The 19,489-nt window shown below is 32.0% G+C and overlaps 1 protein-coding gene across 1 annotated transcript in view; it reads right to left on the bottom strand.

Moving 5' to 3' along the window:
* Nucleotides 1-19,489, bottom strand: part of LOC111422089 (ADAM metallopeptidase with thrombospondin type 1 motif A) — a 141,952-nt gene that overhangs the window by 68,857 nt on the left and 53,606 nt on the right. The window contains exons 3-5 of the mRNA XM_071200972.1: nt 18,735-18,887; nt 18,392-18,675; nt 17,669-17,813 (exon numbers count right to left, since the gene is read on the bottom strand). Coding sequence (XP_071057073.1) covers nt 17,669-17,813; nt 18,392-18,675; nt 18,735-18,887 — 582 coding nt within the window. The remainder of the gene's footprint in view (nt 1-17,668; nt 17,814-18,391; nt 18,676-18,734; nt 18,888-19,489) is intronic.

Here is a 19,489-nt window from a genome sequence, read left to right as displayed (position 1 = left end):
GTAGGAGGTGCCACGCTGTCTGGCTTCTTAAATTTTATAAATTTTACATATATTCTTTATTTAATTACAAAAAATTCTTTGATAAATTGTTTGGTTAATAACTTATCTTAATTCGAACTTTCAACTTTAAATTTTGACATATTTATCAACTTCATAAAAAATCCTCTAAAATGAGTCCAAACTCGACATGTTTAACTTTAATGGAGTTTATTAATGGAAGTACAATCGCTTCCGGTATGAAACGTCAATTTTGACATATTTGTCATATTCATTAAAAAACCTTTAAAATGAGTCCAAACTTGACGCATTTATCTCAAAAAAACAAAAAATTCGAACTTTCAACTTTAAATTTTGACATATTTGTCAACTTCATAAAAAATCCTTTAAAATGACTCCAAACTTGACATATTTAATTTTAATATTAATGGAAGTACAATCACTTCCGGTTTGAAACGTCAATTTTGACATATTTGTCATCTTCATTAAAGAAACCTTTAAAACGAGTCCAAACTTGACGCATTTATCTCAAAAAAAAAAAATTCGAACTTTTAACTTTAAATTTTGACATATTTGTCAACTTAATAAAAAAATCCTTTAAAATAACTCCAACTCGGCATATTTAACTTTAATATTAATGGAAGTACAATCACTTCCAGTATGAAACGTCAATTTTGACATATTTGTCATCTTCATTAAAAAGCTTTAAAATGAGTCCAAATTTGACGCATTTATCTCAAAAAAACAAAAAATTTTAACTTTCAACTTTAAATTTTGACTTATTTGTCAACTTCATAAAAAATCCATTAAAATGACTCCAAACTCGACATATTTAACTTTAATATTAATGGAAGTACAATCACTTCCGGTTTGAAACGTCAATTTTGACATATTTGTCATCTTCATTAAAAAACCTTTAAAATGAGTCCAAATTTGACGCATTTATCTTAAAAAAACAAAAAATTCTAACTTTCAACTTTAAATTTTGACATATTTGTCAACTTCATAAAAAATCCTTTAAAATGACTCCAAACTCGACAGATTTAACTTTAATATTAATGGAAGTAGAATCACTTCCGGTTTGAAACGTCAATTTTGACATATTTGTCATCTTCATTACAAAACCTTTAAAATGAATCCAAACTTGACGCATTTATCTCAAAAAAACAAAAAATTCGAACTTTCAACTTTAAATTTTGACATATTTGTCAATTTCATAAAAAAACCTCTAAAATGAGTCCAAACTCGACATGTTTAACTTTAATATTAATGGAAGTACAATCGCTTCCGGTTTGAAACGTCAATTTTGACATATTTGTCATCTTCATTAAAAAACCTTTAAAATGAGTCCAAACTTGACGCATTTATCTCAAAAAAACATAAAATTCGAACTTTCAACTTTAAATTTTGACATATTTGTCAACTTCATAAAAAATCCTTTAAAATGAGTCCAAACTTGACATATTTAACTTTAATATTAATGGAAGTACAATCACTTCCGGTTTGAACGTCGATTTTGACATATTTGTCATCTTCATTAAAAAAAAATTTAAAATGAGTCCAAACTTGACGCATTTATCTCAAAAAAACAAAAAATTCTAAGTTTAAACTTTAAATTTTGACATATTTGTCAACTTCATAAAAAATCCTTTAAAATGAGTCCAAACTTGACATAGTTAACTTTAATATTATTGGAAGTACAATCACTTCCGGTTTGAAACGTCAATTTTGACATATTTGTCATCTTTATTAAAAAACCTTTCAAATGAGTCCAAACTTGACGCATTTATCTCAAAAAAACAAAAAATTCGAACTTTCAACTTTAAATTTTTACATATTTCTCAACTTCATAAAAAAATCCTTTAAAATGACTCCAAACTTGACATATTTAACTTTAATATTAATGGAAGTACAATCACTTCCGGTTTGAAACGTCAATTTTGACATATTTGTCATCTTCATTAAAAAACCTTTAAAATAAGTCCAAACTTGACGCATTTATCTCAAAAAAACAAAAAATTCGAACGTTCAACTTTAAATTTTGACATATTTATCAACTTTATAAAAAATCTTTTAAAATGAGTCGAAACTCGACATATTTAACTTTAATATTAATGGAAGTACAATCACTTCCGGTTTGAAACGTCAATTTTGACATATTTGTCATCTTCATTAAAAAACCTTTAAAATGAGTCCAAACATGACGCATTTATCTCAAAAAAACAAAAAATTCGAAATTTCAACTTTAAATTTTAACATATTTGTCAACTTCATAAAAAAATCTTTTAAAATGAGTCCAAACTTGACATATTTAACTTTAATATTAATGAAAGTAGAATCACTTCCGGTTTGAAACGTCAATTTTGACATATTTGTCATCTTCATTAAAAAACCTTTAAAATGAGTCCAAACGTGACGCATTTATCTCAAAAAAACAAAAAATTCGAACGTTCAACTTTAAATTTTGACATATTTATCAACTTCATAAAAAATCCTCTAAAATGAGTCCAAACTCGACATGTTTAACTTTAATATTAATGGAAGTACAATCACTTCCGGTTTGAAACGTCAATTTTGACATATTTGTCATCTTCATTAAAAAAACCTTTAACATGAGTCCAAACTTGACACATTGAGAAATGAGTCCAAATTTGACATATTTAACTTTAATATTAATGGAAATACAATCACTTCCGGTTTGAAACGTCAATTTTGAGATATTTGTCATCTTCATTAAAAAACCTTTAAAATGAGTCCAAACTTGACGCATTTATCTCAAAAAAACAAAAAATTCGAACTTTCAACTTTAAATTTTGACATATTTGTCAACTTCATAAAAAATCCATTAAAATGAGTCCAAACTTGACATATTTAACTTTAATATTAATGGAAATACAATCACTTCCGGTTTGAAACGTCAATTTTGAGATATTTGTCATCTTCATTAAAAAACCTTTAAAATGAGTCCAAACTTGACGCATTTATCTCAAAAAAACAAAAAATTCGAACTTTCAACTTTAAATTTTGACATATTTGTCAACTTCATAAAAAATCCTTTAAAATGAGTCTAAACTTAACATATTTAACTTTAATATTAATGGAAGTACAATCACTTCCGGTTTGAAACGTCAATTTTGACATATTTGTCATCTTCATTAAAAAACCTTTAAAATGAGTCTAAACTTGACGCATTTATCTCAAAAAAACAAAAAATTCGAACTTTCAACTTTAAATTTTGATATAATATTTGTCAACTTCATAAAAAATCTTTTAAAATGAGTCCAAACTTGACATATTTAACTTTAATATTAATGGAAGTACAATCACTTCCGGTTTGAAACATCAATTTTGTCATATTTGTCATCTTCATTAAAAAACCTTTAAAATGAGTCCAAACTTAACGCATTTATCTCAAAAAAACAAAAAATTCGAACTTTCAACTTTAAATTTTGACATATTTGTCAATTTCATAAAAAATCCTCTAAAATGAGTCCAAACTCGACATGTTTAACTTTAATATTAATGGAAGTACAATCGCTTCCGGTTTGAAACGTCAATTTTGACATATTTGTCATCTTCATTAAAAAACCTTTAAAATGAGTCCAAACTTGAAGCATTTATCTCAAAAAAACAAAAAATTCGAACTTTCAACTTTAAATTTTGACATATTTGTCAACTTTATAAAAAATCTTTTAAAATGAGTCCAAACTTGACGCATTTATCTCAAAAAAACAAAAAATTCGAACTTTCAACTTTAAATTTTGACATATTTGTCAACTTCATAAAAAATCCAATAAAATGATTCCAAACTCGACATATTTAACTTTAATATTAATGGAAGTACAATCACTTCCGGTTTGAAACGTCAATTTTGACATATTTGTCATCTTCATTAAAAAAACTTTTAAAATGAGTCCAAACTTGACGCGTTTATCTCAAAAAAACAAAAAATTCTAATTTTCAACTTTAAATTTTGACATATTTATCAACTTCATAAAAAATCCTCTAAAATGAGTCCAAACTCAACATGTTTAACTTTAATATTAATGGAAGTACAATCACTTCCGGTTTGAAACGTCAATTTTGACATATTTGTCATCTTCATTAAAAAGCTTTAAAATGAGTCCAAATTTGACGCATTTATCTCAAAAAAACAAAAACATGGTATCAACGGTTCTCAAAAACACCAGTTTTTGAGTGATTTAACAAATTTTTAAATAGCCGTAACTGCCATATTACAAGATTTTATTATTGGTGCTAATCAGGCATTGCTTAAGTAACCCCGAAATATTCGCAGTTTGAATTTAAACGTAGTGTAATACCGTATATCGTAAGAAATGCTGGGCAATTAAGTCAACTTTAATGCTCTATATCTTTGTGATTATTACGTTGTAGTCAAAACATTATTAAGAAAATATCTTCAGTTTGGCCCCTAGTACTTGCTCTTTTAATCTGCTCCGTATGTTATAAATCACCCTGTATATAGAGGAGAGACCAGAACAGTTTGAAAATCTGGTGGAGGTTTGCTTTTCCAATGAAAAACCTACGTGCGATATCTGTGGGGAAATAGTTGTTATAACTTGTGCATGGTGTAAACAATCGTTGTGTTTAAAACATTTTTTCCATGATTTTCATTATTGCCAACAATACATTGAATAAAAAAAGTAAAAAGAAAGAAATTAAATTAATAATGTAGAATACAATTTGTAATAGTCAACCATTTGTTTGCCAGTTACTTTTTAACTCATTATTAATAAATATTTATATAACTACACTAACTTTTGTGTTATTTAAATAAAGTAAGGATAAAAAACGTTTTCTGTAGGATTATGAAAATTATTAGCGAAAATATATTTTCTACCCCAAACTTCTAAGAATTGTTCTTACAATAGTACTAATATATAAAAAATCATCGTCGTAAATTGCACCAAAATCGATTGTTTCGCAAAAAATTTTAATTTTTGGGGTGGTTAGGGTAGTTAACCCCAGCCACCCCTAAATGTCGTATAGGGTTTATTTTACTGCGTAAATCTTAATTTACATCTAATTTATGCTTTTCTTCAAAATATTGTTCAACAGTGTAACAGTTTATCACATTATTCTTAAGGAAAGGGGTTATCTATCATACCCCGTAACTTTGCAGAGGATGGTCAGAGGCAAATAAGAAAAAACACGTCATTAATATTTTTAAACGTACTATAAGGACACATAATATCGAAAAAAATCGACAGGGTAGTTTTTGAAATATTCCAAAAAACTAGGGGTAGTTTACCCCCTGAAGCCCTCAGATATATGTCTGATACATCAATGGAAAGCTCTTTGAAAATGAATATCAGTTTACATTTACCACATTTCGATAGCTATTTTCGTTTTCAGCCTATAAGCAAATATATATATTTCGCCCCGATTTCCAACCCTTATAACTCGCCCCAGGGGTTTTATTAGCACGTATAAAAAATACTTAAACCTTATTTTTGGCTATATTATCGTTGTACCAAATTTCAACAAAATCGGTAAGGGACAGTTCTGATACTTCTCTTGTAAGATTTTTTCATTAAAAATTCATTCCAACTTTCGATTAACAACCCTACAAGTTAGTGTTTGCTTAATTATTTTTTTTCTCAGAAATTATTAAGTTTTAGAAGAACATCAGAGAGACAAAAAAGTTTTAGAATAGTTTTATCTATCTAACTGAAATTTTTCCAATGTATTTATCATTTTCATTAAAAAAATCTAGGCATAAATTGAACGGTTGTGGTTACGTTTAGTAGTTTAGAAGGGTAGGTTGAAAGTACAAATAGGGTCAAAACGTGCCCTATTATGAGTTAAACATATTCCCCAAATTTCATTTTCCTATACTCTGTTTTTAAACCAGGAGGAGTATTTTAAATTTGTCATCAGATTGACCTTGCAGGTGATTGGTTGAATGCGAGGAAGGTTCACACACAAGCAATTTTGAATTTTGATTTTGAAATAAATACACTCATAACTTTAATGTTAATTTGTATGTTTAGTATTGACGATAACAAACGAAAATAAATACAGTAATAAGTAAATAAATAAATAATAATTATTAATTTAAATTTACCGCCAAAATATGTAGTGATATTTTCTGGTGATTTTTCCTAGTGTAAATCTGACTTTCGCGTTTACTCCTCCTGGTTTAAAAACAGAGTATAGCGTTTATAGTTTTTGAGAAAAAAAAATAAACCAAAATTTTCCGCCTTTTTTGGAGGGGTGTAGCTCCTTAGGGGAGCCGAAGTCACCCATTGTTCATATATCAAAGTACCATTAAAATTCACTAAAAAATCACCCCTTGAAGTTTGTTGCAGTCATTCAGATACACCCTGTATACAGTTTATGCTGTATATTTCTTATAGTTATTGAATAATTAACAAAAATTCATTTTGTTCTATCTAAAACTAATGTATGTATTTAAAAGTTAATATTGCTATGGTGATAACCATACATACTATGATGGAATATAATGTATCAATTTTTTTTGTTCTTTCTAAAACTATTATTGTATGTATTTAAAACTTAATGTTGTTATGGTGATAACCATACCATGATGGAAACCATTGTTTCCAATTATTACCAAAGTTTGTAATAGTATTTAAAAATTCACTAACAACTCTGGCATTATATGCTGGTGCTCCGTCATATTGAAAATATATCATTTGAAACATCTTTAATGGCAAATTGTCGACCAAAGGTTCAATGTGCTGCCTTAATATATTGAGCTATTTACCTGAGTTTAAGTTTTTATGGTAGATACTATATGCCAAAATTCTATTATCTAAAAGGGCACACCATACATTGAAACCCAACCTTCTTTGAACACTCAGAGACTTCATTGGTCCAGATGACATTTTGAACAAACAGTAGATTATTTAATTTTTCTAAATATCATCTATAAAATTTTAATTTTAAGGGGTAACATCAGTGTAGAATTTAAAAAAAATCATTTTTTTTTTGCTTAAACGATAGGTTTGACCTTCAAAAATAATATCCCCAAAGTTTTTGGCCGAAAAAATTTTTTTACTGCCATAAAGCGCCCGTTGCGCGCTCAGCGAACGCTCGACAGGTTGAAACTTGAAACTAGTTTGTAATTACTGACTCCTCACATTGCCTTCGCGTTGCCTAGTTTAGTAGCCTTTAATTGTATACATGACGTAGTAATAATATTTGTTTGTGCATCTTTTGTTGTGAACGACGCTGTCCATACAGTTAAAAATTTCTCTTCTAAGTGAATATTTCTCGAAATTTCAACCATGAGTGATACAAATGTTGTGTATTCTGGAAAGAAAGGTACCAGAGAGTCTAGCTGGCATTCTCATCGAAGACGTATAGGAAAACATCGACCGAAAAATCGTTATGAAACGGAGAAAGACGTTGAAGGAGTGAGCACGTCTGCCAAAAAATTGAAGAGTGCAGGTGAAAGTGGTATTAATGTTCATCCATCATTTGGTTACTGCTTTGTTCATTTTGTTGCCGTGTTCAATGCTATCTCTAGCGTTGTAGTATGCCATAAGTGCCATTCTAGAGTGACTTTTAGTCATACTCCAATGCGCGGCCGATATTTCAAACCGTTTATGCAGCTGCTGTGGATACAATTTCGGTCGCCGCTCGCTCGGTGTGTCAAATTAGTATGGAAGGAGCAGTGAAAGAAGAGAAAAATGTCTTCTGCAGAAGGACGAGATGGCAATGAACTGATTGTCTCTGGCGATGGGTCTTGGAGAAAACGAGGATTCACATCGCTTTTCGGCTTAGCTTCTTTAGTTGGCTGGCATACCGGAAAAGTTGTCGACATCATCGTCAAATCTAAGTACTGCAAAAGTTGTGAAACTTGGGAAAAGAAAAAAGATAGCGAAGAGTATGCGGAATGGCTTGGAACGCATAAGACAGTTTGCCAGGCAAACCATGAAGGTTCTGCAGGAAAAATGGAAATAGACTCAGTAATTGAGATGTTTAAACGTTCCCTTAGTCTGTATAATGTTAAATACATTTCTTACATCGGCGATGGCGATAGTAGAACTTTTAAAGGAATTATAGATGCTCAACCTTATGAAAATACTGTTGTGCAGAAAAAAGAATGTATCGATCACGTGGCAAAACGCATGGGAACTCGATTGCGTAACGTTAAAAAATCAAAAAAAGGCCTTGGTGGAAAGGATAAATTAACTGGTAAACTTATTGACGATTTGAGTAAATATTATGGTTTGGCAATTCGGCGCAATCCTCATTCATTAGAAGATATGAAGAATGATATTTGGACAACTCTGTTTCATAAATTGTCAACAGACAAGAAGCCTCAACATGACAAATGCCCGTCAGGAGAAGATTCGTGGTGTGCGTGGCAAGTAGCTTTTGCTGAAGGAGATAATTATAAACATCCACCACCAATGAAACCGGAAGTTTTCGAAGCGATTCAACCTATCTATGAACATTTAAGTAGATAGGATTTGCTTGAGCGTTGCATAGGAGGATACACTCAAAATAGCAATGAAAGCTTTAATTCATTAGTCTGGTCCATAGCTCCGAAGACCACATCAAGCGGTAAAAAAATATAGGATTTAAGTACAGATATTGCTGTTAGTATTTATAACGATGGACTGAGTGCAGTTTTAAAAATAATGGAGCTTATGGAAATAACAATTGGCTATAACTGTTACAATTTCTGCCTCGAAGCCGATGCGAAGCAATCATATTCTACGTTATGATTGGCGTCTTCTATATGTCGCGCAGAATAGCGCCACGAAAAAAACAAACCTGGATTTGATCTGTTGTACGACGACCAATAAAAAAAAAACATTTCACGAAATTCATGAATATCTGGACCTCAGAGCCAAACAGTATTAAGTCCATTTTTTTTCGTTTTTGAGGTTATGATTGTTTCTATAGTATTTTTTTCCGCTCTTTCCAATGACGACGCGTATTAAGTCCAGTTTCTTCCCGTTTACGAGATAGGTGTAGATTATTGATATTAAGTCCTGTATTAAATAGAACCAAACAGTATTAAAGGTTTTTGATACTGTTTGGCTCTGGAAGATATCCAGTATTTAGCTATTAAGTCCAAATGTGAGGTTAGGTGATTGGACTTAATACTGTTTTGTTTTAGTGTACATCAGTTGTCATAATATTAAGTCACATTATTTTGTTCGTGAAGTTAACAAGAAATGCTTGATAATTTTATAGTTTTAATATTTAATAAGTGAATAGGATGTCTTCAAGAGGCCAAAAGATATTACAAATGACACTAACACAAGCCAAGTGCAACGAAATATCTGAAAAACCTGTTATAACCTCACTTTTGGCTGAGGAGAACGGTAAATAAGATAATTTATTTAATAATAAATATTATTAAATAATAATATTATTATAGAAGATGCTGAGATAGTTATGGAAATATATCCAACCACTAATAGTACGCAGGATATCCCTCATGAAAATTTGAAAATTCTTGCAACCGGTTATGGCAATGCTGCAGAGGATGTTATTTCTTTGAATAACAATGTGTACAATACCATCTTTGTTAGTAAAAATAATGTGCCTTTTTCCAATACCGAAGATATCCTACGAGATAATACAGACGAGTCTCAGCCAGCAGAAAGCTCACCAGAGCATTTTGTTCAAGGCAATAGGAATGAAGATAAAAATCACGAATACGAGAAACCTTCTAAAATCAATATTCTACAAAATATTATTATTCAAAATAATGACGATGGACCTCACTATAAAGCAGATGAAGTAGACGCAAATAATTTACAACACAAAGAAGACTATAATATTGAATCTGAAGACCCACCTTATCTACCTGAGGAAAATAGTGATACAAAAGAACTGGAAGAAGAACAAGAGAAAGGAGCTGTAGAAATCCGAGAAACTAAGGGAAAGAAAAGAAAAAGAAACTCCGTTAATTGGAAGAAAAACATTAGAAAGCAAAGGAGAGCTGCTGGTGAAGAATATCTGTCAGCCACCAATAAGCTTACTGGAAAAAAAGAAATGAAAGCACCTTGTCCTGATGAATGTAAAAAGCAGTGCAAGCAGAACATATCAGTTGAGAGTCGTGCTCTAATTCACTCACAATTTTGGAATGGTAGCATCGAACTTGACCAGAAAAGACAATTTATAGCTAGCTGCATAGAAGAAGTTCCAGTTGAGCGTGTACGTGCTAGAACGGGATCTCGTGCTGGTAAAAGAAAAACGTCGTTGAAGTATTTTTTTAGTGTAGATGGTAAGAAGTTTAGTGTGTGCCGTACTTATTTTTTTAACACCTTAAATATATCCCAAACCTCTGTACGTAATGCGTTATCGAAAAGACAACTTGGTGGTATCGTAATACCCGACCAAAGGGGTAAACATGGACCCTCAAACAAAATTGCCTCAAATGTAAGAAACAATATCAGGGAGCACATACAGAAGTTTCCGTGTATATAATCACATTATTCCAGGAATAAATCCCAGAGAAAATATTTAGGCAGCCATCTCAACATTTCAATAATGTATCGGTGCTTCTATGAAGATTGCGTAGAAAACCAAATTCCTAAAGAAGATATCCCCAAGCAGTGGCTATATAATGAGATTTTCAATTCGGAATTTAATTTATCCTTCAAAGAGCCAGCGAATGATACATGTGACACATGTGATGGATATATTATTAAATTCAAAGAGTCTGTATCTCTGGAGGAACGCCTTGAATTACAAACTAACTATGACACACATCTTCGTGATGCCGATAATCGGTATCAACTAAAGAGAGAGTATAAAGGGGCTTATAAAACCGAGGCGAATACGAAAATACTTTCGGTGGATTTACAAAAATGCTTACCCATGCTTTCTATTCTCTAAAGCTATGGACATTTAATTATACAGTCTATGATGCAACAGACAAAATAGGATATTGCTTCACCTGGGATGAATCTATTGCCGGACGTGGTGGAAATGAAATGGCTTCATGTATTCTGAAATACATTAATTTACATGTAAAAGAATCAATAGAGAAAATTATTATCTGGAGCGATAACTGTCCATCACAAAATAGAAATCTTCAGATGATTATGTGCTATCTTTCGATTCTTATGCTGAAGCCTTCCATAAAATGCATTGAACACAAGTACCTTTTACGAGGACATACGCACATGGAGGTAGATACAATTCATGCACGAATAGAAAGGCAAAAGAAAGCTTAACTCCAATTTAATAACACCATGGGATTGGCAGCAGCTTTTCAGACTTTGTGGTAACAATATTGAAGTAGCGGAAATGGAAACCATGGACTTTAAAAATTTTACCCTTTTATCTGAAAAATCCGGATCTTACTTTCACAATAACAAAAAAACCATAAATAATCAAAACTTTTTGATATCTAAAGTGGTTCATATGAAGTTTTTAATAGAAACACCTGGAGTTTTGTATTTTAAAACAGATTTTAATCAAGAAAGTTTTGAACAAGTTGATTTTAATCGAGGCACTAAAAGACTAACACGCAAAGAGAAGCGTACTGTTAATTCTAAGGAAGTTGTTCTCAGTGATAATAATTTAATGCTACTGAAACCAATAAGAGAGACACTAAAACCTATTTCAACTAAAAAGTATAATGATTTGCAGAAGTTACTAACATGGGTGCCTAAAAGATTCCATAAATACTTTAAAAATCTTCCACATAGTAACCTCTTAAAAGCTATATTATAGCTTTTAAGATGTATACAATAAGCATACGTCATCTGTCTTTTTACCTTAATATTCCCAGCTGAACAAAAGAATCCCAAAGATAACCTTTGAAAACGGGCGTCTACACTGATATTACCCCTTAAATTGACATCTCCGGCACGTAAATAATGAATTAGCCCCGCTTTGTATGGTTTATACATATTTTTCTTTCATATTCTGGAGCAGCAGCTTTTGGGTCAGACGTCTTGTTCAATTTCTCTGCAAAATGTTGACGGATTTATCGCAAGTGAAGCCAACACATTGACTTCGTCCTCTTGCAGGCCATTTTGGTATGTTTTTGCACGTGGTTTGGGGAAGGACCAAAAATCTATTAAATTTTCTGCTAACCGGCTGAAGGTTCTTACGTTAGGTCTTTTTTCCGGATACCTTGTGAAATATAATTCCGCGGCTAACGTCGCATTCTTATCTGATAACATATAGCATTCCATCATGTTACATTTTTCATAATTTTCGAAATTCATTGTAAAGTTTTATTCGGTTTTGTTATACTTTGACACCTAACATGCTTGTGCATCGTATCAGCACATAATGCCAGAGTTGTTATCGAATTTTTAAATACAAACTTTGGCAACTATTTGATACATCATGTTCCATCATAGTATGTATGGTTATCACCATAGCAACAATAACTTTTAAATATATACATTAGTTTTAGATAGAACAAAATGAATTTTTGTTAATTATTCAATAACTATAAGAAATATACCCCACAAACTATATATATTTGTTATCAGAAGAAAATAACAAATTATTTTAGGTCATAGCCAACTATGGTTTCTATTTAAAAAAATAAAGTTACGTCTAAAATCTCGAAAATAAAAGATGGGAAAAAAATTCTACCTACGCCACTGAATTCTTCGTAAAAAGTTGCCCATATAATGTGTTATTTATAATACTCCATCTTTTTTTTTTTTTTTTTTTAAGTACTTTTATTGCCAGACCAGTAAATTAACATTACTATACAAGGCTTTTTCTTATACTAAATAAATGTCACATTACATAACTAAAAGGACCTCGTCACTTACAAAATAATAAACATAAGTCAAATTGGATGGTAACATTTAACGTATTTTAAATCAAGTAGATGTCTTGTGGTAGTTTCCTTTTAAGACGACAGTGGATGTTCTTTTTGCTGAGGTTGTATGGCTGTAGTACTTCTGTGTATTGTATGCGTTCGTGAAACCGGGAAGTCATTTTAGATATAAAGGCTGTGATACTATCAATTTTTAATTCGTTGTGTAGTTGATCATTAGAGATCGGAGTCTACTGCTATGCGTAGTATTTTGTTTTGTAAAACCTGAACCTTATTAAGATTTGTTTTAGCCGAGTTTCCCCAGACAACGCAGGCATAGGTAACGAGTGGTCGAATGAGTGTTTTATAAATTAGAATAGTGTTTTCGCATTTAAGTCTTGTTCTCCTGTTTATCAAGGGATACAGTTGTTTCAACTTTCCGTAACCTTGATTAACTTTTTGGAGTATATGGTATTTCCAAGTTAATCTTGTGTCAAGGAATATGCCAAGATATTTAACCGGTTCGTCCGAGTCGTTCCATCTAATAGTTTCTCCGTTAATTGTTAATTCCGGTGAGCTTTTAATTCGTTTGAGTGTAAAAATTTTAGCGATGCACTTGGATGTATTTATTGCTATATTCCAAGATTTGAACCATTTAACTAGGGTGTTTATAGCTATTTGCAGATTTTTAGTCGCATCCTCGAGTTCAAAGCTTTGCGCTATTAAGGCTGTATCGTCCGCATATGCCAGCATGTGAACATTTGGTTGTGGCATATCACTCATGTAGATGTTGAACAGGGTGGGAGAGAGGACGCTGCCTTGAGGTACACCAGCGAGTATATTTTTTGTTTCGGAGAGGGATTCATGAATTTTAACACAGAAGGATCGGTTTTTAAGGAAGGATATTAGTATTTGCTTGATATTGCTGTCAAGATCCAGGTGTAATATTTTATAAATTAATCCGTTGATCCATACACGGTCGAAAGCTTGGGCAATATCGAGAAATAAGGCGGTCGAGTATTGCTTCATTTCAAATCCGTTTTCAATTATGTTCGATAATCGTTGTAATTGATGACTGGTCGAGAACTGGTTTCTAAAACCAAATTGGAAGTGTGGAATCACATTCATTTCGTTTAATGCTTCACATAGGCGGTAATTAATTACTTTTTCTAAGATTTTGGATAATGTAGATAATAGACTAATCGGTCGGTAGCTGGTGATGTTGCTCTTGGGCTTCCCTGGCTTTAGAAACATAAGTACATGGGCGTGTTTCCAACAGTTTGGAAAATAACCTTGTTCCAGACAGGCATTGAGTAATCTCTTCAAAAACTGCACTACTGTTTCCGGTAGATTTTTTATGGTCAAGTTAGGAATTTGATCAGGTCCTGGAGCTTTCTTAGTTTTCAGATTTTTAATAATCTGTCGAATTTCATTTATTGTGACTTTTTGAAAGTTACTGTTCAATACCGGATTATGGTTTTCGTTATATGATATCACAGAAGTTGTGAAATTTGGGGTGCTGAAGAAGTGGGGTCTGAATATTTTCTCCAGATATTCTGCAAAACCAGTACTTTTCTGTTGATCAGTTACTAAGTGTCCATTATCAATATTTAAAGTTGATATTTCATTAGATTTTCTCGTGATTCTTCTTGTTGCTTTCCATATTTCGTGACTATTGGGTTGTATGTTGTTTAAATATTGTTGAAAAGATTTTATGCGATACGCATCAAGTTCCTTTCTTATTTGTCGTGTTAATCGATTTACAATTGACTTGGTTGCAGGGTTTCTCGTCATTTGCCATTCACGTCGCAGGCTGTTTTTCTGGTTTATAAGAGATTGGATTTTTGATGGCGGGAGATAATTATCAAACTGCGGTTTACATTTGGGGAATGATGATTGTTTTATACAAATATTGATTGTTTCTGTGAGACGCTGTACACTTTGGTCAATTGACTTTTGGGTATTTAGACTGTAGTCGTTATTATTGAAGGTATTCTCAAGTGCGCCTTTAAACAAAAGCCAGTTAGTTACTAGTTTGTTGTTATTTTTGGTAAGACACGGTGAGGTTTTGAACGATAAAATCACAGGAAGGTGATCTGAATCCAAATCTACCACCACTTCTTGATTTATTAATTTATTGAAATTTTTAGTCAATGCGACGTCTAGAATGTCGGGTTGGTAATCATTTCTATGTGGATAGTATGTGTATGTATTAGGTGCGTGCACCATGAAGTTGTATATTGAGGACAAATTTAATAGTTTAATTCCCGCTTGGTTATTAGCTCTACATCCCCAAGCTGTGTTCTTACTGTTTATGTCACCCAACATCAGAATTTGGCGGTTAGTATTGAAGATTGATTTTATATCCTCCTCAATGAGGGGTTTATTGGGTTGCTTGTAAGCACTAAAGATGTTAAGGGTAGAGTTATCAGTAAGTGTAATTTCTATACCGATAATTTCAATATTACTGCAGTTAAGTAATGGGAGTTGTTGATTCGTGAACTTTTTTTTAATTAATATAGCCACCCCTCCGGAAGCTATGCGATTATTTCTGTCCTTACGATAGATTTTGTAACCTGGAATTGTGAAATTCTCATTTAGAGCCAGATGTGTTTCAGTGATACATGCAACGTCAATGTTTTTTCTCTGTAAGAAAGTTATTAGTCTATTGCGTTCCTTTTTAATTCCGTTAATGTTTAAGTTGAGTATTTGGAGATCGTATAGAATTATATTTGCGTTATTAATCATTTTTCTGGAGAATATAGGAGAGGTTTGTTAAAATTAATGTTTTTAATTGGTGCAGAAGCGGTTGTAAGTATGAAAGTATGGCGGATATTATGGTATTAATGATGGGATCAGTTGAGGAAGTTGTAGGTTCATTTGAATTTTGTGGTGGATTTGTATTTTTAATTGCATTTGCGTAGGTTTTATTGGGATTATTAGAAGAATTGGGTAGGATTGAGTTGGGTTGTGCACTTAACGATGGAGTGGTTAATTCGTGCCGTCTTTGTCGACTTGTGGTAGGTTTGTTTCTAGAATTAATTTGTTCTAGATAGTATTTACATCCCCTGTAATTAGCTGGGTGATTTTCATTACAGTTAACACATTGAGGTGGATCGCTAGTAGGTTTCGGACATTCATTAGTTAAATGATTTTCTTTACATTTGACACACCTTGGTGGCATTGCGCAGTAATTTTTGGTATGACCGTATCGTTGACAACGATAACATTGTGGAACAGAGCGAGATGCGCGTCTGGCTTCTACGGTTACAATAGTGTGGTCAAGTTTATTCAACTTGAAGATTTCTGATGCTTTTTCGGTCGCCGTGAGTTCGATAGCGCATATGGGTATTGCTATCTTATTTTTGTTATACAATCTACTTACTTTTAATACTGGGAAACCTTGTTCGATTAGTAAATTTGTTATTTCTTCTTCTGTCAGTGACGGGGGAATATGTCTGATAACCACCGAAAGTGGTTTGGAATCTGGGTTTCTATAGGTGTAGTGGTCTATTTTACTGGTTTTATAATGGTTAATTAAGGTCCGAAAATCATCTTCAGTGGTTATGTTTATTTTAGTTGTATCAGTGGAATAATGTATTGTGAATTCACATTTTACTAATTTTTTTATATCCTTAAGAATTTCTTGATGGTTAAAAGACCCTTTTAGAAATATTGGTGGAATTCGTTTAATTTTTTGAGCAGTTGTTTGACTTGAGGTAGATGGACTCGGTTCGTTGTCATCTGGTCGATTGTCGAGTTGAGAAAGTGGAAAAAATTGATTTGTTTCGAGAATATGAACAGGTTTGGTATTTGGAGTCCATATGTATCTCTTCAAGGTTTCATTTATAGGTGGTGACAATTCGTCAGATTTTCTCTTGGAGCTCATAAAGTTAAGGTTGAATTACAACCCCTTAGGGCTGCTCCTCGTTTATACCGATATATAAGGGTTGACACTCCCGACAACACGATAAATAAAAGTTAATATTATGAATAATCGAGTGTTTACGTTAAGGTTTATATCAGTTGGATCAGATCTCACAATACGCACGTCCGTATCGCTTGAATGACCGACATAAACTCACTCCATCTTTGATAATAAGTGAGATATTCGCGATTGTCGTTTTCGCTAAATTTTCAATTTTTGCCGATAGGGTGAAAACAAAAGACGCTACTTTTTTTCTATCTCTTTTAGTTTCGGAGATAGCCTATGCGGACATCGAAATTGGGACACTCTGTACTGTCAGAAAAATTATTGTTATTTGAATCCGTAAAGAATACGTTACAGAGCGACTATAATAAAACGGACTCCATAATCGTCTTTCTCATGTCAAAAAACCTCCGTATACCAAATTTGAATAGAATCGGTTGAAATACACGTGTAATATTAAATAAAAATCAATTTAAAAATTTAATTTGAACACCCTGTATCTCCAAAACAAAGCGTTTGTCGAGCTATGGTTATGTGAAGTTTTTGTGTTAATTTTAAGAGATCTATCGACTGTTAAATTTCTGCTACCGAAACACCCTGTATATTACCTTTTAAAATCGTTTACTTAAAAAATCTAAAAAATCAAACTTTGCTCGTTGTTGAGCAAAATTTTATGTTAAACACTTGCTCCAGTAAGAGTTAAGCGGTGTCTAGGTCAACAAAAGAAGATTTTCATTAAAGATGAAACATGTAGGATAATACGTCATGATTTTGGAAGAAATAATGAATTGTGGTGGAAATGTTGCTCATGTGGCGGTTGGACTTACATTTTCCAATTCACAATATTTACACTCCTTATTAAATTGCATTAATTTGAGTACCAACTCGATGGGGTTATTTTAAAAAAACAAAGAAAATTGCAAATAATGTTATAATGTTTTGGTTATTTTTTGAGATAACCTCATCGTCTTATAGAAAATTAATGAATTTTTTACCTGTCGTTTCGCAATCATTTTCCATATTAACATCGTTTTCTTGGACGATCTTCGTAACCTTGTGCAAAATCGGCGTTGAAGAATTAAAAAATTCTTCGTAAGGTTCAATGTAGAAATTCCCATTCGTCGTGTGAATATAACCAAGCTGGAAATAGAACGAAATTTTGAATCATACTTTTAAAATATTTTTGACACAAATAACTTTTTAGTTTCATTTTTTTTTTTCAGTTAATTTACTTAAATTAATAAATTATGAAAGAGGGAAAGCTTGAAAATCTTAAATTAAACGTTTAACCTTGATCGCGCGTCGAAAATAGTTTTTAGATTTTTCCCAACGAAATTGTTGTAAAATTTTCGCGATTTTCAAAGTGTTTTCACACGTGCTGTTTCTAAAAACTTTTGAGATACTCTTCGGAATATGTATTCCGATATTTGTGTTCGAATTCCGACAAAACGTGACTTTCAGAATCAACAAACTCCCAAAAATACTATTTAAGTACTTTTTAACGCGACCCCCGATAAAGCATGAATCACCATTAGCATCGTGATTTTCCTGGCAATTTTCACTTCGTGTCATTTACGAGAAATTCGTTTCAATTAAGAAACGCGTTGAAACCGGCTTAATTGGTTCGTTATAAACGAGAAAAATCTGTGCCTCACAGATTTAAATAAACAACGATTTGTTTTTCTTTAAATACATTTTAGCGGTTACGATTAACTTACCATTCCGTGACATAAAGAGACCGCCACCGCCGAATTTGGGTCGTTTTTCACTTTTCCGTTATAAAAACAATCGGAAATTTTCGAATCGTGACGTACTTTTTGAGTTACGTTTTCGAAATAATGAGTTACGTAGAGATCGGGATGAGCGATGTTGTTATCGGAATTGTGCATCAATTGCATGTGGATTTCTTGGCCGAAAACTTTTATTTTGTACTCGGGATGGGGGTCCCAAATTTGAGCCGTTTTGTGTCTATAATGACCACTATGTCTTATTACTAATTCACCTTAAAACAAAATAAATAAAATTAATTAAACAAAATTAATCAATTCATTAATTAATCACCTATCGTTTCATTTTTCCTTTGATCATACAACAAATCGATTTCGTGTAATGGTAAAGGATTAACTTTCCATAACTTAATGTATTCAACGTTTAACGAAACCTCGTTCTTCTCAACGCTTTTCTCCTCGTTTCGATCATCATCCAAAATTGAATCTATAAAAAAAAATAAAAAAAAATCATTCAAGTCTCTATTTTTAAACTCGCAGAAATAAAAATAAAAACGCCGAATTATTCAATTTCGATTCGTTATTTCGGATTGAGTTAACACATATACACCAAGATTTGCCTTAAGGCTACGGTGTTCAACAATATGCCATATACTATTAATAAGAGGGAAATAAAAATTTTCAATTCTGTATTGTTTAACATTGAATTAGTTGTTCAATCGAGAACGTATCAAGAATTTAATTAATGCACCATAACTGATATACCTATACATATAATGCACCATATTAAATTATATAAAATATATTAAATTTATACAGGGTGTCCCACCTAAGTTGCCTCGGTCCATAGCCGAATTATGATTGAGTTTTTCAAAAAATGTTCCAGATAAAAGTTGAATCGAATCATATTGTACATATTTTAAAATTAGTTTCAGTAATGGCGGACTTCCGCTTCTACCGGAAATGGATATCAACTTTGTTATTTTAAATGGAACAGCCTGTATATTATTGCATTTTTGGATTCTTTGTGAAATTTCAATGGTACTTTGTTAAGGATACCTTAGGTCTAACTGGTATCGTTTTTGAATT

This window comes from Onthophagus taurus, unplaced genomic scaffold, assembly GCF_036711975.1.
Source record: "Onthophagus taurus isolate NC unplaced genomic scaffold, IU_Otau_3.0 ScKx7SY_15, whole genome shotgun sequence".
In the NCBI taxonomy this organism is placed as follows: Eukaryota; Metazoa; Arthropoda; class Insecta; order Coleoptera; family Scarabaeidae; genus Onthophagus; species Onthophagus taurus.
The sequence above is the reverse complement of the archived record's forward strand: the minus strand, read 5'-3'. Positions and strand labels throughout refer to the sequence as shown.